Source organism: Podarcis gaigeae, assembly GCF_964106915.1.
Source record: "Podarcis gaigeae genome assembly, chromosome: 16".
Taxonomy (NCBI): Eukaryota; Metazoa; Chordata; class Lepidosauria; order Squamata; family Lacertidae; genus Podarcis; species Podarcis gaigeae.
In genome coordinates, this window is record NC_139693.1 from 22779194 (window position 1) to 22805987 (window position 26794).

Below are 26794 nucleotides of genomic sequence, written 5' to 3' on the forward strand. Positions count from 1 at the left end.
AACTGGGAGCAAGGTATCGACAAAACTCATGGTCAAAAGAGGCATTGGAGCTGCAGGATGGATGATGCAGAGGTCCATAGCGATTGGATGTCTTAGGGGAAGATAGAAGGTCCTACACGACAGTGGTACAGGGAAGAGTATCAGTTGTATAATGATGCCCCTTCTGGTCTGGTGGGCCCTTGATTTTTTGTGCTGCTACTGCCCAGAAGTAAAGCATGAGTATATAGCACGTCCAATTGAAGAACGGCTATAGGGTTGCCAGTCAGATAAATGCAGGGACTTTACTTGGGATTCCATGTACAGTGTGCTGTTAGCCGCCCCCAATGTCTCAGTATAAAGCAAGTTGTATTATGGGGTGGAAAGTCTAACCATATCAGGTCTCTATATTTTTAAAATGTGAACTCTTGGGGCATGTGTGGAAGATGATCTGTTTAAAAGAGAAGCCTGGAAACCAAATCTGATTTCTCTCCTGGCACCAACGATGTTCCCAATGTTATGAGTCAGAGAGGAACCTTAAATAGGCCAGCAATTAGAAGGGAACCTCTTGACTGCCTGTGGTGTCCTCCTACTCGCAGGTGTCTCTTTTCTGGAGGGGGAGGAAGACAAGGGAGTACCAAGCAGGAATTGGAAGGTGGTGCTGTTGCCTCTGCGCCAGTGAGACAATCCTCTCTTGATGTCTTTTGTGCTCAATTTTGGCATTGTCGCTCCTGAAAAGCTTTTTAAAATGTTCCAATAAGAACTAGGAAGATGGTTGCTAGATTGGAGATCTTCCTTTTCACAGTAGGCATCTTGAGCTGCTGCTACCTATGTGATGGAACGGTGGGGTTTATATTGGCTAATTCGTGGAGGTTATCCATGGCTATTGGCTGAAACCTCCATGCTCAGAGGCAGTATACCTCTGTGAATACCTAATGCTGGGGGCATAAAATAAAATAGAGGCTGTCGCCTTCACATCCCACTTGTAAGCTGCCCAGAGTCTTCTAGTCATTTTAGTCTGATCCAGCAGGGCAATTCCCCCGGGCTTTTACAAATGAACCTTTATTCAAGGAGGTAATTTATATTTTTTAAAAAATGTAAATTTTGGAAGCTGAAGATTAGACTAGGAATAGTGATCAAATTAACAATTAAGATCTTGAAATAAAAGATCAGAGACTTTTTTGAGACTTTAAATTGTGCTCCAGAACATCTGCTCTGATTGCAATAGAAATAAAGAGTGGCTAAGGCATTGGTTTGAATCTTGCCTCTTCCATAAAATCATGTACTGGCTTTAGGCAAGCATCTCCCTCTCAGCCTGTGGCCCCCATCTGCCTTGTGCAGCTAATTGCATCAGCTTACCTTGCAGGATTGTTGTAAGGATTGCAACAAGATAATGTATAGGGAGTGCTTTGAACATCTGAAAGCATTTTACAAATGCTGCTATTAATATTTAGCACTGAGTTGGAGACCAATAGATGAAACTCTTTGGAATGATCTTGTCCAGAAAATTAGTCCATAACTGAGATTATAGATATATAGACCATTGTTGCCAGGATACTTGAGCCATCTAGATATATAGACCATTGTTGCCAGGATACTTGAGCCATCTTAGTTGAACTGGAAGTCCAGATTGCATACTGTGTTCATTGACTTTACGGATCATGTTTTATGGCATTAGTTTATTGATGACCCATGGGATAGCTTGGCTGTCAGATGGATTTTTTTCACCTCCGACATGGGCATGCAACTTGGTGAAGACTATCTTGGATGTGTGAGAAGGCAGTGCCTGTACAGTAAAGGGTTGTGGTTGATTTGCTTTGGCTTGGATGCTGGACAGTTTCTGTGGTCACCTTATAATTTTTAGGATACATTGAAAATGATTTCATTCAGATTTAGTAAGATTTTCTTGCAATAGCAGATATTTCTTAAAGAGAAACGTTAACAAACATATTGCACTAATTCCATGTACATCTGGTAGATACTGTTTATTTATTGTCGTTTATTGTCAGAACCAGAGGATTAATTGTCTGTTTCTGGCTAGGTGCAGCATCCTCAAATGACATAATTAAAAAGTAGCAAGGTCAGTTATGATAGTTTTAGGAAACCTCTCAAGATTCCAAGTCGTGTTGCTGAATATGCCTAGACATTCTGATTCTCTGGATTTATTTTATACTGCAGACCAGGGCTTTTTTCAGCCGGAACTCAATTCCGACACCTCTCAGGTGGGTGCCATTGCCATTCTAAGAGAATGAGGGAGGTGTTCATACTGAGTTCCGGCACCTCTTTTTCCAGAAAAATAGCGCTGCTGCAGACCGTTATAGAGTTTTATGTTGGTTTAAGTGAAATGGCTTCCCCCAAAGAATCATGGGAATTGTAGTGTTGTGCAGTTGCTGCAAATTCTCTGGTGGAAAGCTTTACTCCCTCCTCACAGAACTAGTTCCCAGAATTCCCTAGGGAGAGGAAATGACAATAGTGTGTGCCTAAGTGGTGTTGATATGTTCTGTGTATTTTTAAAATTTGGGGAACCATTTTTGTTAATTGTGGAGTATGGCAGGTACTTCTCAGTCAACAGGGTCTTCCAGCTATTGAGATGAAACAAGAGCCTAGACATTGTGCATAGAAATGGTTGATAAGCTTGTCCTTTAAAATAATGAGAGAGGTGCTTATGAGATGGCCATACATCTGGAAGCAATGATTTTAATTGCCCTTCTCATTTTTCGGTCTTGAATACCATTATCATTTTTGATGTCTTATAAGAATGGCTATATATTTCATGTAGAAAAGATAATTTCAGAAGATTAGGATGCTTCTGTGAGTGCTTGGGTCAATGGAATAATAAGGAACAGTGTCCTTCTGCTTGTTAACTGACATACCTCAACTGGGGTATTTTAGATAAGTATATTGTGTGGGAGAACAAGGATTCTACCCAATCTTAGTCCTACTCAGAGTTAGACTAATTGAAATTAATTTATCAAAGTTAATAATAATAATAATAATAATAATAATAATAATAATAATAATAATAATAATAATTTTATTATTTATACCCTGCCCAGCTGGCTGGGTTGCTCCAGCCACTCTGGGTGGCTTCCAACACATTTAAAAACATAGTACGTTAGTCAGGTCTACCAATTTCAACAGACCTATTGTGAGCTAGACAGACATTGGATACAAGGACTGAACTCCCCACTGAGATCCATCTGAGTTGCTTCGGGTCTCAGATGCCTGTTAGTTACCAGGAATCCTGGTTTCACACAGATTTGAAACCAGATTTTCATAATTCCACATTCAGAAAAGCTGTGTGGCATTCCAGTTGATAAGGAAAATTCTGGGTTGTAACACATTCCATTGCTTATAGACTTCATCTGGCAAATCACAAAGCCATGTGCATGCCTTGATTTATTTTGATCAATAACTGCTTGTTTAGTAGACACTAGACATGGATTGAATTAGCGAGCGTGGATGTGACACAGTGCCACCCATGCTGGAGTGCGAAATCTCCCCTGTCTTAATAACACATTAGTGCACTGCTAAGGAAAGTGATGGCATTTGCAGGGTTGCTGTTGCCATAAAGTATAGGGGGAGGAGAGAGGGCAGCAAGCTCTGAAGTTGAATCCTGACCCTTAAAGGACCTTGTGCAATCTTGGGCCTTGCTTTCACTGAGGTGGTGGTAACCTGTGTCTGGGGTGTACCACTCTGGAGTGCTGGTACAAGGAGTCTTACAATGCAAGGGCGCTCCCTACAAATGAAGTAACTAAAATTCCCTCCACATAGAAAACTAGCATATCAGGGAAAAGACTTGTCGACATTCTCGTTTTCTACATGCAGGGAATTTATTTTGGTATCACTTGATAGGGGCATTCTGTCATGTGATTCCCCCACCTACAGTCTGAAGTGGTACATGGGTTGCTATCTTCCTATGAGCTGTGTGTGGAGTTCGGCTCTGCTTCAACCCGTGAGATGTCTTGGGCAAGGACTACTGAGAACTAATTACCAAACTAAGTACTTTAACGAGCTGAGAACTGGTGGGAGAATGTCTATATGGGCTGAATTTTTTTTGTCATGTAAGAACCACCCACGGTCTTGATACAAGCCTTGAAAAATGTCATCAGCTGGTCTATTAAGTTCCTTAAACATCTGAGGCTTCCTGTTCAGTGACCCTCAAAAAGCTGCTGTTTATGTGTTGTTGTAACTGAGGTACATTGATGAGGGATAGAAAATGGAATTTCTTTTTAAGCAGGAACTGGGGTTCTCAAGAATTTGGTAAATAAAACACTTTCTGCATTGGAAACTGGTTTCTGGCTTTGGAGAAAACCAGCATTTCCTCAGCCTATTAATGTGTGTGTAAAGCAGGGATGGGACGCGGGTGGCGTTGTGGGTAAAACCTCAGTGCCGATTGCATGGTCGGCGGTTCGAATCCCCACGGCGGGGTGAGCTCCTGTCGTTCGGTCCCAGCTCCAGTTCGAAAGCACCCTTAAGTGCAAGTAGATAAATAGGTACCGCTTTATAGTGGGAAGGTAAACGGCGTTTCCATGTGCTGCTCTGGTGCCAGTTCGCCGGAGCAGCTTCGTCACACTGGCCACGTGACCCGGAAGTGTCTGCGGACAGCGCTGGCTCCCGGCCTCTAGAGTGAGATGAGCGCACAACCCTAGAGTTTGTCAAGACTGGCCCGTACGGGCAGGGGTACTTTTACCTTTTAAAGCAGGGATGAGGAACCTGTGGTCCTCTCTGAAGGTGCTGGACAACAACTCCCAGCATCTCTGACCATTGGTCATGCTGAGGAACATCTGGAGGGCTACAGGTTCCCGACATCAATGGTGTAAACTAAGGTATTACATTGGGATCATCTCTCTTCCTCCATCCCGCGCCATATTGCCCCATTGGCTCTAATGCATGATCATTGCATCTTGGCATTAGGAGTTGTGACAATGTCCAAAGTCACATGCATTCTTAAGCCTATGCATCTGGAATTCTGCACTGTGTACGGTAGAGATTGCATCAGATGCACACGAAGCTGGAGTTGTAGACAGGGCTGGTGGGTGCTGTCGTGCTCGCCTGCCACAAGCTTAAGCTTGCTTATTTATTTTATTTATTTCTGTCCGACTCTTCCTCCCAAAGTAGCGCAAGGTGGCAAACATCCATGGTTCAAGCAATGCAATGGTTTGCATGCTTTTGCAAATCTATGATAATATTGGTTAGTTATTGTTTTGACAGAGACTGTAGAAGATGCTCTTGCATGAAAGCCCTCTTGAGGATTTAGAGCAAGCCTTTGCAGGAGATGGCTAATTTTTATTTTTGTTTCCTAACTGCCTTTCTGCCCCCAAATAGACCAACTGGGTTGTTTACAAGCAATGTAAACACTGACATCTACAACACCATTTAGTAACAGTTGGGACCCATTAAAAACTTTCAAGGCAGCAAAAGGATTTTTTTAAAAAAGGATTGCCTATAGTGCATCAAACCTTTCATCAAAAAACCACAGGAATGGGCCCATCTTGTGGACTTCAAGGGGAACAGTGGTGGCAGGTGATATTCCACTACTTAAAAAGGCCCATTTTGAGTGGTAAACTATAGCAGGGTCTCATCCAAAGACCTTATCACCTTTCAGGGTGTGGGGAGCTTGTATGAGAGAGGGTTTTTCCCTGAAACACCCTTAATCAAGACTCTTTAGTGTAGGGTTTTCATGGTCCTGAAACAACTTCACAGCTAATGAAATTCTTCTAAGATGGGCAGAATGTGGTTCCAGAAGATACTCCTCTTTAGCTTGGACATTGACAGCTAAGTTTTTTTGTGATTTATTTATTTGTGTATGAGAGATACCATCTCTATTGTCTGGTATATATTCTTTAGTTTGTTCCAAGTAGTTCTATTAGGTTTTAATACTATATGATTCTTACCTGCCCTGCACAAAAAATAACACAAGGGGAAGAAACTCAAATAAAGGGCCATCAGTTTCTTTCTTAAGTACAAAGTGAGAAAACATGAGCAAACTCCGGTAAACAAGCTTTTAAGATCGCCATACTTCCACATTGGTGGCGACAAAGAGCCCTGAGATAAGTATTGTAGCATTAGAAATGAAATCCGACTATACCACATAAACATTTTCTGTGGTTTCTAAACCTTTGGAGACTTTTATATTGTTGCATGCCACCCCCAAACTCTGCCTAGCAGCGACAAGATTCTAGCTGGGCATGGAAAATTAGGTACGGCAGAGAATAATATCTTTAAGTTACAGGGTTTTATTTGCACCAGAAACTTCTGTGGAGAGTTCAAAGCATTCACATCTCTAGTGGCCTTGCTTCCTGCAGGAGTGCAGTATTGGATTCCAGGGCAGCCAAAACACCATCTCCCCGTGTCTCTTGGTTCCAGCCTGTCATTCCCAGCTCACATGGAGCTTTGCCCCCTTCCTCCTTCTCACTGCTATCAGACTCCAAGGAGCTCCCAAAGCCTACGGCAGGCATGTCCAACTCCCAAGAGACTGTATAAAAAAACCTGGTAGATCGCGATCTACTGGTTGGACATCCCTGGCCTACAGCATTCCTATTAGAAATCCTAAACCTGGCCTTTTCCTCTGTCTACTAGCACTCAGCAAAGAAGGGGCCCCCTGTAACCTTGGAAACCACCCTCCTCTGTTGACTGGCTGGGAGTCTTCTGCCCTGATGATGGTTTCCATTGATGGGCCATTTACTCTGCTTTATTCCTTAAAGCAGGCATGGCCAAACTTGGCCCTCCAGCTGTTTTGGGACTACAACTCCCATCATCCTTAGCTAACAGGACCAGTGGCCAGGGAAGATGGGAGCTGTAGTCCCCAAACAACTGGAGGGCCAAGTTTGGCCATGCCTGCCTTAAAGGTTTGCACCAGCTGGCCCTGCCCTGCCAGCCTGGTTTGTTTGCATACGCTGAATTTCCGTGTTTGGCCCGGTGTAATCAAACCTTGTTTAATTCTGACTTTTACTAAAGCCAAGAATTATGGGGAGGATCTGGCACAAACCCACAACACATTTAGGGGGATCTAGCCTTCCCCCCTGCAAAGTTCATAACAATATTATGCATTATCTTTTCCGTGATGGCCAGGTTCCGTATGTTTTTATGCCATAAAGATATTAGGAGGGCCTGTGGCGTCCTCCACACTTGTGCTATAAGCATCCTAGCTGCTGCCAGTAGCCAGCCAGTTATTTATTTAAAATAATTTTAAAATAATAAAAAATAGAATAAAAAAATGAAAAAAACCAGTTAGGGAACGTACTGGGTGACTGGAAGTTTTTGGATTGTCTCCGCAAGCAGCTCCACACGGAGCAAACCACAATAGTCTTAAACCTACAGGATGCCAGGTGTGTAGCCTTCCTCAAATATACTGCAGGGGGGGGGGGAATCTAATTAGTTCTGAAATGTAGGGGGGAAAACAAATTGCTATACTTTTATTAAATGGAAGACATTTTAAAAACTCTAGGCAGCCTGTGGAAAAAAATACTTCCTCAGCAGGCTTAGGCACTTAAATTATATTGTACAGAAGAGTTATTAAATGCGAAAAGGGTTCTAGGGAAAACTGAGATGGGCTGTTACTTAAGCTAGTACTACCAAAATTGGTGGTCTCAGAGGGTTAAATTAGTTAATTCTCCCCTTCTAATTAGTTAACAGATAAATGACCTCCTTCCCTACTGGCCTTCTTGGGCTTTATGATCTGCAGAGGGGGCTTTTTTGGTAGTTCCATCAACAGAGTATATAGAGTTCTGTAGGAAGAGAAAGAATGAGAAACCAGGGATCAGTCCCCAATTTAAGCAGTTCATATCAATAGCCTATAGTGTGGTAAAGTTCACAAACGTTTCCCCACTAGCAACCAGAAGTGGTATTGCATGACCGAGAGGGACTGTAACTCTGTGGGTAGAGCTGCGCGTACATAAGAACATAAGGAGAGCCTGCTGAATCAGGCCAATGGTCCACCTAGTCTAACATCCTGATCTCACAGCGCCTCTGGCAACACTTGCCTCTGGGACTCAAGCACAAGAGTACTCTCCCCTCCTTTGGTTTCTAGCAACTGATATTAAGAAGCATTGCTGCCTCTCTGTATGGAGGCAGAACATAGCCATTGTGGCTAGTAGCCATCAGTAGCCTTCTCCATGAATTTGTCTAATCTTCTTTTAAAGCCAAGAGGATTTAGAAGTTCAGAAGTTTCCAGACTCGATACCCGGTCTCTCCAGGTAGGGTTGGGAAAAGACTCCTGCAGTCACTTGCTGGAAGTCTGATAGGATATAGTCGAGAAACAGTCTTACCACTGCATCTGTTTGTATGAACTAGGCCAATACTTCAATAGCTCTATAAATGAAGATGTCAGAAGAGAAGCAGCAACAGTCTTGCAGTTTCCTGATCCTATGCGACTTGGATAGCTTTTATCTTTCATGCCACACCTCAGTAGTGCTACTGCCCATTAATTTGAGTTCTAGTTTTCAGTGAAAAGAGCTGTCAAAACCGTTTAGTGATGATGTACATTAGAGTCAGTGGTGGGGTAGTGGTTAGAGTGTCAGACTATAACCTTGGAGACCTGGTTTCAAGTCCCCGCTCAGCCATGAAGCTCACTGGGTGTGATATTGGGCCAATTGCTGTCTCTCAGCCTAACCTACCTCACAGGGTTGTTGTGAGAACAAAATGGAGAGGGGAGAACCATATATACCACCTTGAGCTCCTGGGGTGCAGGGGTAGTTATATAAATGTAAGAAATAAGAAATGGGTAGGTGTTTGGGGGAAGGGCATTGCTCAGTGGTAGTGTGTCTGCTTTGCATAAAGGTCCTAGGTTCAACCCCCAGCATCTTCAGATAGGTTTGGGAATGTCCCCTACCTGAAATCCGGGAGAGTTGCTGCCAGCCAGTGTAGATTGCATTGAGGAAAATGGACCAATGGTCTGACTCAGTGTATGGCAGCTTCCCATGTGTTGCATGAAGCTGGATTCAGCATATTGAAGTAAGTGCTTGTTTGGGAACAAAGTTATGGCCCAAGTTCATTTCATGCTTTAATATGACCTGTTGTATACCTTTGCTTGGGACGCGGGTGGCGCTGTGGGTTAAACCACAGAGCCTAGGACTTGCCGATCAGAAGGTCGGCGGTTCGAATCCCCACAACGGGGTGAGTTCCCGTTGCTCAGTCCCTGCTCCTGCCAACCTAGCAGTTTGAAAGCACGTCAAAGTGCAAGTAGATAAATAGGTACCGCTCCGGCGGGAAGGTAAACAGCGCTTTTCGTGTGTTGCTCTGGTTTGCCAGAAGCAGCTTAGTCAAGACCAGGAAGCTATACGCCGGCTCCCTCGGCCCATAGAGCGAGATGAGCACCGCAACCCCAGGGTCGGCCACGACTGGACCTAATGGTCAGGGGTACCTTTACCTTTACCTTTATGCCTTTTCTTAGTTTGGGTTATGTTAGAAGAATTTTGTCTCTTGATTGTTTTTTTTAATTCTTTATCTGGAGCAGGCTCTCCTAATTATGTAGTGCAGGGTAAACACTGGAATACATATTACTAAACGCTCTCGTAGTTGGGCATATTGTAGTTCCTTAGTAACTGGCTTCAGATCAGAAAGTCTGTTGATGATGGGTATGTACTTATAAAAATGGGATGAAACGCTTTTTCATTCATTCAGTCAGTCAGTTGTACCTTCCAAAATAAAATGTTTCCAAGGTGTCCTACAACACAGGCAATACAAATAATTTAAGGGGCCTGCCTAAAGAGACACTAAGGCTTAATCATAGAAAGGGTTTCTGAGCAGAGTGTTTTTTGCAGCACAGCTAAAGTCAGCAAGAGAAGGTGTGTAGCAGATGTCCATAGGGCTGTAGCACCAGCTTTGAAAAGGCCCTTTCCTTGGTACCCACCAGTCTGATTTAAGAAATGGTGGGCCAGGGAGAAGAGTTAGTGAATCTAAGCTCAGTTAGTTAGAACATGGTACTGATAACACCCAAGGTTGCAGGTTTGATTCCTGCATGGGACAGCTGCATTGCATTGCAGGGGGTTGAACTAGATGATCCTCAGGGTCCCTTTCAACTCTATAATTCTATGAAATCTATAGTCTTGAAGTCAGTTTCCTAGGGCTGCTATGGGTGCAAGTGGCATTTGTGGTGGTGAAACTCTACATTGACTGCCTGAGATGATTCAAAGCACAATAGAGTACGATAGGGAGAAGGAATGCTGGCTGCTTAGATCCTTGACAGGAAGAACATTTTGAAGGCCTAGATAAGGAAGGTGGAAGCATGAACTTAGGAAAGCAGGAGCTGGAAGTACATATCCTGGTGGGAATCACAAGAGGGAAGAGTAATATTTGGGGGTTTGTGTCCTGCTTATGGACTTCCCATGGGCATCTGATTGGCCACTGTAAGAACAAGATGCTGGACTAGGTGGGTCTTTGGCCCAATCCAGTAGGGCCGCTCTTACATACTTGTGCATAAGCAGGATAACAGTAACACAATGATATCACCAAAGCAGTAACTAAGATGAAACAAACATAAAATTCTCAAGTTGCCTACTGCCCAAAAGTTAACCTGGGGTATGGTTTGGCAGGCCTTCATGGAAAAAACATTCTATTTCACCAAATTACAGTGGTAGCTCTGGTTGCGAAAGGGATCCGTTCCGGAGCACCGTTCGCAACATGAGCAGAACGCAACCCGCATCTGCGCAGGTTTTGATTCGCCGCTTCTGTGCATGCGCGTGACATCATTTTGAGCGTCTGCGCATGTGCGAGCAGCGAAACCCGGAAGTAACCCTTTCCGGTACTTCCGGGTTGCTGCGGGACGCAACCAGAGAAGATTTAACCTGAACCAAACGTAACAAGAGGTATAACTGTACTGATAGCAATTGGTTCTGTTAACCAACCAAAGTGCTTTCACCGTTGGTTCTGTCCATTCCTCCGAGAGAGCAAAGCAAGCTCTCGTTTGTAATGACATAGGTAAACTTTGAAGGCTCGGTGTGGCAGATGTCCCCCCCCATTCATAGTTGTGTGGAGAGGAGACTGGGACGTGTGTCCCTGTTACGTTGGGCCATGGGGAGGCTCAGAAAATGTCAGTATGACTTGCTGTCGGTGAAGCCCAACTGGAGTCTGGAGAAAGGCAGGGACTCTCCCTAATGTTGCAGCAAGCCTCATAGAAACTCCAAAGTCAGGGAAACCTTGAAGTTGGGGGAGCTGCCACACTTTTGGGGTGCTCTTATCTGACAAAAAGAAGGTAGTGACCAATGGCACCTTGGCATGTGTATGGACAGGAGACCTGCTGTTTCTTTGCATTTGTGCTTCTGCAAATTCCTCTAGTATTAAGCATTTGCTATTCAAACTACCCCAAGGTATTTATTTCCATGGCTGGCTTCCCTCTTCGCTCCAGGGATCTACAACCAGTTTATTAATTGCCTAGTTAAATAAACTGTGCTGCTGTGAATAGCTTTTGTGTGTGCATGTTGTGGTTTCCTTTTCCTTTTATTATGGTAAGCATTCAAGGATGGGCGGGGGAGTATAAACAGGTTTTATCAATCTAGTTCTTAATATACAAAGTGTCTAACAACAAATAGCTCCAGTTCCAGAAAGAATATTTCAGTGTTTGCCCTCTGCAGTGCTGGCATGTAGAGTAGGTTTTGATTGTTTTTTTTAGACAACAACGTTGTATAGGGGTTGGGATAGCTAGTATTTTTTTGAGTCAGAGGATCACATTCCCACATGGGCAACCTTCTGGGAGCTGCATGCTAGGTTGTAAGGGGCAGTTGTGGAGAAATGAACTACAACTCGCATCAGCCCCAACAAGCATGGCCAATGGTCAGGGATAATGGGAACTGTAGTTCAGTAGCATCTAGAGGGCCAGAGGCTCCCCACGCCTGGTCTATCACATTGAGATGGTGATGTCTGAACCAGGCCAGTCTTTCTCAAGCCATCAAGCACATCTCTGGATGTTTCTTTTTCCCCATGAAGAGTTTTAACACTTTGCTCTTCTAATGCTAACAAACACTGTGCAAGCTACTAGTAATGCCTCTAGGTTACACCTCAATAATGTACTCGTAAGTGGAGGTTGTGCTTAATGGTTGAAAACCCCATGGGGTCTTTCTATCTTAGCAACACCTTTTTCATGTCTTTCCCATTACTTCCTTTGACTGGCTTCTAAATTGCAGCCATAAAGATTGCCATGTATTGTGATGGCCATTGTGAAAATAATAATATACCCACCTTTCCCAGAAAAAAAGTCTTTATGTGATGCTTAATAGCAACATAAAGTGGCTCAGCTCTTGTAACTAGGGCATTCTCATATTCATCTTGCAACCTATCCCAACAATGTTCTGCTGGGTCTTTGCATCCTTTGGGGTGGGGTGAGGAAGGACCTGTGGGTCCTCCAGGGGTTTTGGACTCCCATCAGGCCCAGCCAGCATGGCCAATGGCCAAGGATTATGGGAGCTGGGAATGTCTGGGAGGAAACAGCTCCCAGCTCTCAGCTCTCAGCTCATATCCATAAGTAATCTTCCATAAATAATCTCTCTTATAGACCGTCCCCAACAAAAAGTATGTGGTGGCCAGGTTACTAAGTAATTTACCTGACTGTAAAGGTAATCAAAATGTGCTGCTAGGTTTTTGCTTTTGTTGTATTATCTGATATTCAGAGTTGCATTCAATGATAATCATATATAGAGTAGAGCCACTGAATATAGTCTGACTAACTCGGATCCATTAATTTCAATGGGCCTGCTCTGAGTTGAAGTTAGATAACGCCAGTTTTTTGGGTGTGTGTGTGTGTGTGTTTGTAATCTTTTTATAAACCATTTAGACTGCTCTGGTGTGGTGGTACATATATATGTGCAAATTATTATTATTATTATTATTATTATTATTATTATTATTATTATTTGGGGTTCTTTTTTTCTTCTTTAAAGGTCTGTTTTGGGTTTGGATTCTCCAGCCAAGATTAACTCCATGGAAAAGAAAATCCTTCTTAAGAGTAAAGAGCTGCAAGACACCCAGGATAAGTGCCACAAGGTATTTATTTACATGGCCAGCCTCCCAACTTGCTCCAGGGATCTTCAACCTGTGTATGCCAAAGGACCTACCAGATGCTGCTGATGGGTCCACAGCTTCGGTGGAGCAGTTTCCTCCTCACCAGTTAGATGAGGGAGATGAGTTTAGGTCATGTCTGTTTCTAGACCTGTTAATTTTATAACAAAAGGAGGCTCTGGATTTTCTCTAGACCTTCGCTTGGCCTGGCGGTGACGGCAGTGGTTTCCAGCAGGTGGCATTTCTTCTTCCATCAAATGCTCAGCAGCTTCGGTTCTGTTCTGAATGCTACGAAGTCTCTCTTCTTCTTCTGCTTCTTCTTTTCCTCTTTTCGTCCTTCGGTTTCTGCTTATGTAACTGTTGCCGCTTCATTGATTTGACAGTGAGAACTGTTGCTGAAAGAAAACTCACTGGGATATACATTTTAAACCCCTCTCTTTGTTTTGAGAGACTTTATAAAGAGTGTGCAGTTACTTCTCTTTCTGTTCCGTGCTGGACTTGACATTTGATCCCTCAGAAGGACATGGGGGGGAACCCTCCTCTGGTCCAACATGGATTTGGGATAAAGCTAAAGTGACCGATCTCTGGAGAAAAAAATAATAATCAGGTGAAAAAATGATTGTGGCTTCTTTGCTAACTGGGGTTCGAAGAGTGACTGAATGTGAACAAGCGGCTTGAATGAATGGGGTGACTTAGACTTACTGCCTTTCCTTGAGAAGGAACTGTGAATTCCCAGGAGCAGAACCATGGTATTTGAATTTAAACAGAATTCTAGCCTAGTCTCTCTCCAAGAGACAGATTTTCCTCCCGAGTTGTGCATCGACCCTTTGTCTGCTTGTAGACCCTTGGAAAATGCTTTTAAACCTTTTAATGTTTGTTGCAGATGGAGCAGGAAATGACGCGCTTGCACCGCAGAGTATCGGAGGTGGAGGCTGTACTTAGCCAAAAGGAGGTGGAACTGAAAGCCTCCGAGACCCAGCGATCCCTCCTTGAGCAGGACCTGGCTACCTACATCACAGAATGCAGTGTGAGCCTCTACCTGTTCCCCCTGAAGTCACTGACTTCCGTTGGTCTAAAACCTTTCTGTTATGGATGTCTCAGTAAGGCATATGGCAGAGGGAGCTTAAGAAGGATAGCTGTCTTAATTAAATAGGGGTAGTTAATTGCCAAAGCACTGTAAGCCTGTTACATGGTTTTAATTCATTAATGACCTGATAGGTTGACAGCGTGGCAGAGAAGGCAAAGGAAATTTAGCCTGAGTCTTCCATGCAGAAGATAGCAGCGGATATGGTGCTTGTTGGAGTTTACATACTTTGGACTATTTCCTTAACCATATCTGAAGCAAGGTAGTCATGATTCAGAAGCATTTATTTGACACTGGTAGGGAAGTCTGTGCAAAGAATCTTCTTACATTGATCCTTTTCTTTTTGTAGTATTAGCATATCTGAAACTGCCAGTACTTTGACTTTCCAAGGAATTCTTGGTCTAACTGGAGGTGTCAAGAGAGTGAACCTTGTGTTCATAAATAGGCCACAGCTCAATAGCAGATCCTTTCTCAATTCTGTACTTTAACAGGGATAGTTGCCAGTGTCCTCCTTGCTCATGTAGCTCTTTAAATTGCACTCCAAAATGGTGTTTTTTAAACAGCATACCATATTTCATTCAAGTGGACGTGTTCTTTTGTTGCTGTCGAGGCAGGAGACTGGAGCTGAACAGAAGCTAAGATGCAAGCTTTGGGTTTTGCTGTCCTGTTGGTGTGTTTTTTTCTCCATAACTGATAACATTTTCCTTGGTGCAGCTGCATGCAAAGTGGCTGTGTATTAAACGTTGCGCTTTTGCAGAGCTTAAAGCGAAGTCTGGAGCAGGCTCGGATGGAAGTGTCTCAGGAAGATGACAAGGCACTGCAGCTCCTTCACGATATCAGGGAACAGAGCCGGAAGCTTCAGGAAATCAAAGAACAGGTGTGTGTAGCTACTTCTCAGAGGAATGTAGTGGCTGGTGATAGCTTTGGCTTTGGCTTGTGCTAGCCAGTCCTCACACTAGGAATAGATCCAGGGTGTTGGTGGAGTTTAAAAACTCTTTTCTCTCTCATGTGTGGCTTTCCATATATACACATCTTTTTTAAATGAAAGGGGACATAACCTTTGTGTTCGGCAAAAATGTGTTTCACTCTGTGTGGTTGTGTGCTTCCTCCCTCTGTGTTTTTCCTTACACAACTGCCTGGTTGCCATTTTCCCCTTTGTCCTTTCTGAAGTGTGTGACACCCCACTTCCTCCCACAGGAGTATCAGGCTCAGGTAGAAGAGATGAGGCTAATGATGAATCAGTTAGAAGAAGACCTCATTTCAGCTCGCAGACGGAGTGATCTTTATGAATCGGAATTGAGAGAGTCCCGATTGGCTGCTGAAGAGTTCAAACGTAAAGCCACAGAATGTCACAACAGGCTCCAGAAGGTAGCTAAGGTCAGGGAACTATAATTCTGTTTTGGGGGTTAATTTTGGCAGTCTTGCTCCTCACACCAATGTATTGAGAATAGATTCGACTTCATTAGGTTTCGTTTGCATGCCATGATTGCTCTGCTCTGCTTCCAAAGGGGGAGGCAGCAATGCTTCCAAATACAGCGGTACCTCGAGTTACAAACGCTTCAGGTTACAAACTCCGCTAACCTGGAAGAGTTACCTCGAGTTCAGAACTTTGCCCCAGGATGAGAACGGAAATCGTGTAACGGCAGCGCAGCGGCAGCAAGAGGCCCCATTAGCGAAAGCACGCCTCTAGTTAAGAACAGTTTCAGGTTAAGAACGGACCTCTGGAACAAATTAAGTTCGTAACTAGAGGTACCACTGTACCAGTTGCTGGAAACTGCAGGAGGGCAGAATGGTCTTGTGCTCGAATCCTGCTTGTGGGCTTCCCACAGGCATCTGGTTGGCCACTGTGAGGACAGGATGCTGGACTAGATGGGCTATTGGCCTGATCCAGCAGCCTCTTCATATGGTTGCAAATAAACATGGCTTTGGTAGAAATTCAGACTTTTAATTTTGTTAATGAGTAGGAAAAATAGCATGATATGGAGCAGCAATGGTTTTTAAAAAAATACCCAAGAAATCTGATAGTCATTAGTAATCTACTTTTTTCTCGTGTTACCAGTCAGTTTTTCTTGCCTGCCTATCAAGGGTTCATGGGGGAAAAGTTTTGTGCAAATTAATTGGAATAGATACATCTATTCCAGAATTCCTGTTCTCCAAAAGGAAGGAGTCCATTCTCAGCACTCTTTATCAATTTAGCCCCTTCCTCCTAGCATAACTTAATAATGAATCTACAGACATGATTCATTGGCAGTTTGGAACCGCAGCACTTTTATTTTGACCCCATTTATTCATTTTAAATACCAGTAATATTTTTTAAAAAAAACATGACCCATTTAGAGCTGCACTTTCTAATGTTCGTTTGAAGAAAGAACAGATTGAGACAGCTTTGAAACTGAGGAACTGCTGCTCATACTGCGGTGTCTGATCTGAGTCCTGTGGCTGGGTGGTTCATCTTTCTTTCATCTTTGCTTTTAAAGGTTAAAGATCAAGGGAAAACGGAAGTAGGAGAGCTGTATTCCAAACTGGAGAAGGTATGTTCCTCTGGGTGTTTTGTACTGATAGAACCCCAGTATGAATTCAATGGGCTTTTCATTTAGTGATTTTGTGGTTTGATTTTGAAGTAGGCCTGTTCAATAGGTGGTGTCCCTCCCGGCCCCGGCACTTGGGAAATGTATATATGTAAGAAAATGTATACAGTGGTACCTTGGGTTACATACACTTCAGGTTACAGACACTTCAGGTTACAGACTCCACTAACCCAGAAATAGTACCTAGGGTTAAGAACTTTGCTTCAGGATGAGAACAGAAATTGTGCTCCAGTGGCGCGGAAGCAGTGGGAGGCCATATTAACTAAAGTGGTGCTTCAGGCTAAGAACAGTTTCAGGTTAAGAACGGATCTCCAGAACGAATTAAGTACTTAACCCGAGGTACCACTGTATTCTAATTCATGGGGATTTTGTGGTAAGCAGTGTGGGTGATGAAACATCTTAACCCTCCGCGCTGTGTTGATGCCCTGTAGTGATGTCTTTGTGAAAACTCTAGCTGCTTAAGAGCACTTGCCCGTCCTGTACTCTTTGTGGCATTTCAACGTTTGTGAGTTGAAATCAACTTGCAGCAACTGGCTTAGGGCCAGGCACAAGCTGTGTGGGCAGGTAAGGGCAGAAGACTGGAAAGTTCAAGAGAAAGAAATCTCCAGGTTAGGGATACTTAGTGGGTAGGAGAACCCAGAGGCAGAGTGGGTGGATGAGAGAAGCAAATTATACTTGACAATTTACTGAGAAATGGAGAGCTATCCATCTAAACAGCTCTTCTAATACAATGAGTTTTAGATGACTTCTGTGCCCTTTCTTCCCTTTGCCTACCCCATAAATCTGCTCTGGGGGGTTGGGAGAGCTCCTGGAACAAGTTTAGGGGCACACAAGGAGAAAAGGGGGCAGGGTCATTCCATTGCACAGCTGAAACTCATGGTGCTAGTGGAGCTGTTTAGTTGGGTACCACCCAGGAACGTTAAGGAAGGGTAGGGATATGCAACAGAGATCTGGAGTTGAGAAAATGAGGTGCTATAGGGAGAAACCCCTGTATGCCAGTGTGTTAGCAGGAAGGGATGGAGGCAAGAGTGCTGCTTCTGAATTGATAGGGAAGCTAGCTGAAAGCTGGGGTGGTAAAGGGTGCGGCAGTAGACTGAAACCCTGAGGCCAGAGAAAACGGGCAGGGAGATGAAGAAAGGAGCGTCCAAGGAGAAAGCTGAACTGTGAATTGAATGTCAGAAATAAGGGGCTGGTAGTGGAGTCCTAGGAACGCGGTAGGCGCTGTGGTCTAAACCACAGAGCCTAGGGCTTGCCGATCAGAAGGTGGCGGTTTGAATCCCCGTGATGGGTTGAGCTCCCGTTGCTTGGTCCCTGCTCCTGCCAACCTAGCAGTTCAAAAGCACATCAGAGTGCAAGTGGATAAATAGGTACCGCTCCAGTGGGAAAGTAAATGGCGTTTCCATATGCTGCTCTGGTTCGCCAGAAGCAGCTTAGTCATGCTGGCCACATGACCCAGAAGCTGTCTGCGGACAAATGCCGGCTCGCTCTGCCTATAGAGCGAGATGAGCGCCGCAACTCCAGAGTCGTCCGTGATTGGACTTAATGGTTAGGGGTACCTTAACCTTTAGTACTGGAGTACTGTGGTCTGAAGTGCCAAGGAGACATAGGTTTGTGCCAAAGGCGCTCCCCAGCCAAAGGAGTGGACACAGCAGATAGTTAACTCCTTATTATCAAAGCTGACACATACTCATTTCTATGGATCTGAATGCCCATGCATAGGACTGGTGTCAAGGCAGCTATTCCCAGGTCATCACTCAATGGAACAGTTGCAGCGACAGGGGGCCACTCTCCTTCTACCAGTTTATATACCTCCCCCCGATGGACTGCGCACATGTAGCCAAAGTCTATCCCTATGTGGAAGCTTCCTCTGCTCACCCCTCTTCAATCCCCTCCTGGTTCTAGGAAACAATGGGTGGAGAAGCTCCTGGCTCTTCACTTGCCTGACTTGCCTCTTCCTCCTTTTCTTCTGACCCATCCTGTTCTGCACCCTCCATCTTCAGCCTTCCCAGCCTCTGACTCTTGCCTCCTGGCAACAACAGTTCCTGACAACTCACTGCCCCCTCTCCCGAGTCAGATTTCAACTCCGCTTCCCCCAGTGCACACTCATCAGCATCTTGCCAATCCCTGACATCTTGCTAGGCACAGAGCTGGCATCTGGGTAGGCATCGTTGAGCTTCTGGCTCTACTGCTATCCCTTTTCACATTTGCCTCCTATTCTCTTCCTCTGGTCAAGAAGGGAGAGCAATGTAGATCAAGCTATGGGAGTGAGAAAGAGTGGCAGCCATCTCTGCCAGCTCACTTGGTTGTCATTTCCTTTCCTTGGTTGAAGTGAGGATTGGGCCCAGGGGCAGCAGGAGAACAAGTGGGCAGTGTTGTTGGTAGATAAGCAACCAGCCAAACCCTATTTTCCTTAGACCTCTGGTCCTTCTAGGTGTTTCTTTCCAAACATGGCTTATTGCCAGAAAAGTAATAAATGCTCCATATTCCCAAATGGCTTTTCACCAACCCTCAGTATTTTCCACCTTGCAAAGAGAAACTTTGCACCCTTCCCAGAAATATTTTGCTAGCCAACCAGAATCAAACTGGGTCCCTTTTTGTTCTCCATATTTCATTGGACAACTGGGGTAACTGACACGGTACTCTCCAGATATTGCTGAAGTTCTGCCCCCATCATCCCTGACCATTGGCTATGTCGGCTGGGATTGATAGGAGCTGTAATTCAACAGCACCCAGGAGGAGGATGCCTTAGTCAAGAGGACCTGCTTTAAGAAAGCGTCATGTGAGAGTGTGGGGGGACTGCAGTCATTGGACTGAAATGATTCAATGTAGCATTACACTACCTAGTATTTCCACGCCTCTTTCTTCCTTGTAGGTGAATGCGGAACAGCAGGTCAAAATCCAGGAGCTACAGGAGAAGCTGACAAAGGTAAGGTTTGGATAGGTGCGTGTTAAGAGAATTGATTGCTTTTGTGTGTGAGTTAAAAGTTGTGAGTCGCTTCTTGTGCAGTTTATACACCTCCTCCTTCGACTTACCAGCAAGCCGTAATGCAGAGGAGGGGAGGAGTGGTGTCTCGTGTTCAAAAACAGAATTAGTCATTGTGCTTTGGGTAGGAAAGGGAGAAGAAGGGTGGGGGATTAGGATCCAAAATCGTGATGATCTCAGTGCTTTCTCCTCTTCACAACATGTCATCCTATGTTTATTTTTAAAACCGAAGCTGAGCCAGAATTGGAATGTTTGGTAGAGATTTAACTTTGGAAAGCCGGATCAGGCGCTCTGCACCAGGTGTGAGCTTTTTCAGTACTGGGGGCCACATTATAAAAATAGAATGAACCCTGAAGCAGCAACAGATTGCGACTGCTTAATTTGGATCTACTTTTCATGAATGGGGTGGGTGCCAAATCATAATTTGTGGACGATGTTGCATCTGTTCTGGAACTTTGCATACAAAGTGTGAAGCCTTTTAGAGCAGCCCCTGAGCAATCTGAGACACGTTCAGCACTAATGAGATACTAAAAGTGAACTTGATTTCTCTTGTACAGGGAACCTGTGTGTGTGTTTCATGTAGGGGTGTGGACATTTTTCATGATGAGGTCTACATTGGGCTGGTGGAAAGCTATCGGGGGCACACAGAGAGAGCCATTTCCCATGGAAACAAAGGCACACAAACCACTCACAATTCACCTATTTTCTCCATATACTTTTTTAAAGGTTTTTTTTTTTAAAAAAAGGGAAAAATCCCTATTTTCTTTTATCTGTAATTACTGTGCAAAGGCCAAAAAGAACTCCTGTAATCCCATGCAAATAACATGCCAGTTTACAGCTGAACAGCAAACCTTGCCTCAAACTTTATAATGCAATTGTACACATGTGCTTGCAAAATGCATGGACACTTTTGCCACCAACATAAGCCTACCTCTCTGCTGAGTGTTTTCCCTTTGCATTAGGCTTCTTGCAGAGGAAGGAACTGCCATTACACAGTGGATATGTGTAGAGACTTAAGCTAAGGAGTCTTGGCTGTTCTTGCCTGAGACAAGCCGCTAATTTCCTAACCTGCTTCATGAGTTAGAGTTGTTGCTGTTTATCACCTGTAGAGCATCCAAAATATTTCGAAGTGCTGTGTACATGTTGAAAGATAAGGCATGGCATAGCGTGGTAGTGGGTGTGGCTGGAGCAGAGCCGCAGCTCATTCTCACTTTTGCATTGGGGGCGGGGCATGGCAAGGACACACAGGGGAGGTTGGATTGGGCTTTGACTCCCCCATTTCAACTCTGCGCTCACTTCGGTCACACCTTCTTCCTCAAAATCTGAACAGAGAACACCAAGCTGTGATGCTGTCTGACCATACAGCATACCAGGAGCACTCTGGGCCTGGAAACAGGAAATGTAGCTTTCTAGATTAGTTGGACCACAAGAGGGCAGGCAGGGCAGGTGCACTGAAATCAGTAGCTGTGGCGTTGGAGCTACATTGGGCACCCGCAAGAGTTAAATATGGGCCACGGATTGGCCACAGGTGCTTCCAGTTGTCAAACGGACAGTAAAATTTCAGCCTAACTTTTGTTGTCCAGAGTAATTTTGGGCATTTGGGGGATATTTTCCCAGCTATGCAAAGATGAAAAGATACAATATCAGAATGTCAAAACATACATGTGTCTGCTATTTTACAGCTATATTTTTCCAAAAAGGGATGCTCTTAGTTGTAGTAATTCAGATTTAATTACTTTCTGGTTAGTCATTCATTTACTGTGGGCAAGCTGACCAGCATATTCACAAAGGTTTGTGTTGGGTTACATGAGCTTCATTATCAGGCTGGAGGAGCAACAGCACCTGTCACACTAATGAGTAATTAAGTAGATGTACAGTATTGCACTTTTACAGGGGTGTGTTGCTGGCTGCTTCAGGTTGAGCAGAAACGCTACAATCTTATTGAAGGTGGGTATCGCCCCGTGGAAGGATTGGCTGTGAGTTGTTCTGGTATTAGGTGTAGAAGCACTTTGCACTGCAGTCATTCAATGGAGGTTTAAGAAGCCTTGTCATGCTCTGCTTAAGATGTGTTTTGTTTAGCTAGGGCCTTCCCAAAACTAGCCGCTCCACCAACCTACGTCAGAGCCTAGCAGTCAGTTGCCTTCTTTTCTCCATGCCACTTTCCCATTGGTGCCTCCCTCTCCCAGACAAATTAAAGCAAAGGCAGTTGCCATAAATTGCAGCAAGCATAACAGGTGAACACTGAGTAAATTGGAAAGTCTGCTCATCTGCCATGCAATTATATTAATGCTCCCCTTGAGGTTTTCTAACCTAAATGTGTGTACTACTACTTGGGTCAAGAAGTCTAGTTCAATTTCTGGAAACTTGTGTGGAGACAGATAGATAGATATCATAAAATTTAGACAATGCTTGACTGCAAAAACCTCAAAGTGGTTTACAAAAGATATAACAGTAAGATCAATAAAAAAAATTACAACCCTACTTTAAAACATGTGAAAGTTAAAATACTAAAACAGAGTAAAATTACCTCAACTTTCTAAGCATCTGTCAGTAATATTCTAGTACAGTGTTCAGAGTTTGAAAGTAATACAGAGAGCAATGCTTTGAATGTTTATTTCACACACACAAAACATAGTATCAAATTCTGTCACTGATTAGCTGCTTCATTAAGTTCTTACCGGAATGCTGAATATTGGCGCTTGCAATCTTATACACGTTAAAAACTTTAGCATCATTCTGCCTATTCTTCAAGGCAATGAAAGCCAGCTCGGAGGCCACTGAACTCCTTCAGAACATACGCCAAGCGAAAGAAAGAGCTGAGAAAGAACTGGAGAAGTTGCAAAACCGGGAAGACTCTAACGAAGGCATGAAAAAGAAATTGCTCGAAGCAGAGGTTGGCAAAAGCTTTTAACTTTTAAGATGTTTGAGTAACTGGAAAGTCCACTTCAGGCATACCAAATCCCATCCTTGGTTTGATATCCTGGCTTATTTAACTCCCTGTGGGTTGTACAGGTCAGGCTTCTTGAGTCTGGTTGAAATAGGAAGCTACTGTTTAGACTAAACCAGGAATGGAAGGTTTATTAAACCCCTCTTCTGTGTGAGTCTGAGACTTATATTGGCTTGTGCTTGTAACCATAGATGCGGGGTGAGGAACCACTGACCCTCCAGAACTACTACCTACAATGGTTATGCTTTACCTGCCCAGTTGGAGGCAATAATGCTTCTGAATGCCAGTTGCTGGAAATGAAGGATGGGGAGTTCTGTGGTCCTGCTTGTGGGTGTCCCATAGGCATCCGGTTGGCTATTGTGAGAACAGGATGCTGTACCAGATGGACCATTGGCCTGATCCAGCAGGCTCTTCTTTTGTTTTAGCAAGCATGGTCAATGACCAGCGATTATGGGAGTTGTAGTTCAGCAACAGGGATGCGGGTGGTGCTGTGGGTTAAACCACAGAGCCTAGGACTTGCTGATCAGAAGGTCGGTGGTTCGAATCCCCATGATGGGGTGAGCTCCTGTTGCTTGGTCCTTGCTCCTGCCAACCTAGCAGTTCGAAAGCACGTCAAAGTGCAAGTAGATAAATAGGTACCGCACCAGCGGGAAGGTAAACGGCGCCAGCCGCTCCCTTGGCCAATAAAGTGAGATGAGCACCGCAACCCCAGAGTCGGTCATGACTGCACCTAATCGTCAGGGGTCCCTTTACCTTTACTAGTTCAGCAACATGTCCCCCACACCTGCCATAAACCACCCTTTATTTTTATATCTGAACTGGACTATGTTGTATCAAATGAAAGAATTGGGTTTTTGTTTTTAAAGCAAACAATATTTATCCTTGTTTCTGTGTTCAAGTACTGTTTTTTCTCTAAAGAATTCTTATTTTTTGCTGGGTTTGCTTTTTAAATTAAACTTTAAGCGGGGGGGTGGGTATGTAATTTAGGGAGTGGTACTGAAATGGTTCTACTGTGAGTGCTACTTGCTGTGTGAACACCCAGGGCTCCTTTAGCCTCAATTCTGCTTTTCTGAATGTCGGACAGGAAAGGCGCCATTCTCTGGAGAACCAAGTGAAGCGATTGGAAACGGTTGAACGCAGAGAGAACCGACTGAAGGAAGACATCCAGACGAAATCTCAGCAGATCCAGCAGATGGCGGATAAAATTTTGGTGGGTAGTGATTACAAAATGGTAGACTGGGAGACTGGAGTGGGATAGTGGGCACAGCTTCTGGTGCCATAAGATGCAGTGGGAAGTGTTAACATTTTTAAAAGTTTTTTTTCTAGAGGTTAAAATGCCGTAGCCGGAGCCAGGTGAAACCAAATGAAGGGATTTCATGCAGATTCTTGGGCGCTTGGTTCAGGGCTGAACATTTAGTGTAGGAGTCCTTTTGTGCAGATGTAACACGACTGTGGTTCTGTGGCAGAAAGAAGAGTCCAGCTGGCTTCTCAGTGGCTGACAGCAAACTGTAGACACATGGAAGCTGGTAGAAGGCCTTGGATATTTTTTCCCCAATTAATCTATAGCTGCTTTTTGTAACAAGGCGGGGCCCAGAGGCTGTCTTCCTGTTCTCTGTCTCTTCTTGGCTGACACATAGTCAGACTGACATTGTATATTATTAGGCATCCAGATTCTCTTAGCCTTGATTCACTAGTGCCTAATTCTCAATAAGATCTATCTATGGGATGTACCACTTCGCACCGTGGTTCACATGATGGAATGTTCTTTAGTACAAAAATAAAGGAATTGCTCCACACAGCAAACTAGCGTGTTAGGGACAAGGTTGTGCCAGTGTCCTCCTTCCCTGCAAATCTGGTTTTAGATGCTTTTAATCCCACTTTAAACCCACGTACATGTCTCAAGATGTGCCTCTGAATGTCAGCTGCTGAGTAGCAGCACAGAGAGACCTGTTACTTTCATGTTCTTATGAAAGGAACCTTATTGAATGGAGGAACATGCAACCGTGTGAGCCCTGACCTGGAGACTGTGCCTGGGTTGTCCCCAAGACATAGGCCAAAATCATCTGCATCCTGTCACAGGTAATCTGCAGTACACTATAGTGCCCATGCTGCAGTGCAACCAGGCAAATTGCACCCATGCGAGATAGCTGTGGCACAGCTAAGTGAGGTGCACATAAGTTTATCTTATTCGTGCTCTCTTGGCCTTTGATGTGGCAACATTGAAGGAACTAGGCAGAGCTGGTCAGAAGTAATATAGGTCCCAGGAGACTCTTGAGAGTCCCATGGACTGCAAGAAGATCAAACCTATCCATTCTGAAGGAAATCAGCCCTGAGTGCTCACTGGAAGGACAGATTGTGAAGCTGAGACTCCAATACTTTGGCCACCTCATGAGAAGAGAAGACTCCCTGGAAAAGACTCTGATGTTGGGAAAGATGGAGGGCACAAGGAGAAGGGGACGACAGAGGATGAGATGGTTGGACAGTGTTCTTGAAGCTACGAACATGAGTTTGACCAACTGTGGAAGGCAGTGGAAGACAGGAGTGCCTGGCGTGCTCTGGTCCATGGGGTCACGAAGAGTTGGACACGACTAAATGACTAAACAACGACAACAGTGAAATCCCTGCCCGCTCACCTGGTAGCCCTCTAACATTCCATTATAAGTGGAATTTGATGTGAACCCTTTCTGCAACGTTATTTCAAAACGCCTGCTTGCCACATCAGAGAGACTTACAATTTCCAGTTGCTTCAACAGAAGCTCTAGAACTCAAATAAAACATGTTTCGGAAACTCTGAACCCATCCTGTGTTTTGAGTTGTGTGACAATAAAATCTGCAGAGCCCAGCTTGGGAAGTCTTGGCAACCTCTCCTGTGTTGCAATGTCTGCTGCATCTTCCCTGTTGAAGAACCGAATGAGTCATCGTAACTCTTTCCTCTCCAAATATAAATGGTTGGATGCTTTTCAGTGCATGGGAGAGAAAGGATTTCCTTCTTTGCTGTACATGAGTTTCACTTTTTGTTTATGATGCTCATCATTGTTATTTATGAATTTTGTTCACTGGGTAGCCAGGCAGAGGGGCTTGCAGCTGTTGTTGCAGGATCAGCCCAGGGACATTTCAGCAGTTTCAGATTCATTCGTTTTGCATCAGTCTTCCTGTCCCAAAACTGTGTGTGTGTGTGTGTGTGTGTGTGTGTGTGTGTGTGTGTAGGTGCGTATGCTTCACTCTCTTCCATTCGTATCTTTAGACATGCATCTGTGTGTGCACATAATCCTCCATTTGCTTATGTGTGCATCCATATATACATTGTGGTTGTATATGGGGGCGTCTGCACTCAGGCACATGCAAATAAGCCTGCTCATTTTTGTTTGTTTATAGAAACAGTTATACTGTCTTTTCCCCCCTGGGAGGGCCCCCAAGGTATATGAACGCCTACACACGCTCTTAGCTTCTGTAGCAGGGCTTTACTAATCCCAATCACACAAGCACCCCAAAACAATTTACAACCAAGCAAAAAATACAATGATAAAACCACATAAACAGATTTAAAAACAGATTGAACGAGAGAGTGTATCATTTGTGAGGCCCAAATGCCCAGGAAAACAAAAACATATTTGCTTGGCACTGAAACGATGGCAAGATTAGTGCCAGGCGGGCCTCCCTGGGGAGAGGGGTGGGAAGGGAACAGAACATTATTTATTTTTAAAAAAACCCTGCTTAATTGTAGAGAAGCTATTTCAGCAGATCACTGCTATCATCCTCCAAAGGCTGCTGCAAAAACAAAACTAGATGATGATGATGATGATGTTAATGTTAATTTGAGAAAATTCAGGGTGAGGGAGGGCTAAGCTTGAGGAATTTGTGCACCCTCTACTTTTCTCTTCAGACCTCAGATTATTATAGCTCTCAATAGTATGAAACCTGCTTAGGCTTATAAATAAAGCCTTTTGCAATAAGACAGTTTGAAAAGTCTAAAATAAATCCAGAACATCTTTATTTATAAAAGAGGTAGCTGCTTCTAAGTAGGCAGTCAAATGAAAAACAACAACAACAACGTTATCTATACCTTCTTGTAATTAAAGGTTCAGCGGTAGGTGTCTGAACTGCTTAAACCTTTCCAGAGGGGAGGGTACTGCAGTTTCATGTCTTTGTCTCATTAGTGTGGGGCTGCAGGCTTCTTCTCGACCCATGTGATTCAGTGATATTCCAGGCTGGACAGCTCAGAA

General features: G+C 44.2%; 1 protein-coding gene across 12 annotated transcripts in view; it reads left to right on the forward strand.

The window, feature by feature from the left end:
* CIT (citron rho-interacting serine/threonine kinase) overlaps window positions 1-26794 on the forward strand; it is a 105784-nt gene that overhangs the window by 22605 nt on the left and 56385 nt on the right. For 10 of the 12 annotated variants that reach the window (XM_083716806.1, XM_083716809.1, XM_083716803.1 and 7 more), the window contains 8 exons: window positions 12852-12954; window positions 13853-13996; window positions 14811-14930; window positions 15251-15430; window positions 16531-16584; window positions 19514-19567; window positions 22377-22517; window positions 23656-23781. In XM_083716806.1, the coding sequence (XP_083572932.1) occupies window positions 12852-12954; window positions 13853-13996; window positions 14811-14930; window positions 15251-15430; window positions 16531-16584; window positions 19514-19567; window positions 22377-22517; window positions 23656-23781 (922 nt within the window). The remainder of the gene's footprint in view (window positions 1-12851; window positions 12955-13852; window positions 13997-14810; window positions 14931-15250; window positions 15431-16530; window positions 16585-19513; window positions 19568-22376; window positions 22518-23655; window positions 23782-26794) is intronic. The other 2 variants (XM_083716808.1, XM_083716804.1) reach the window with 1 other exon arrangement.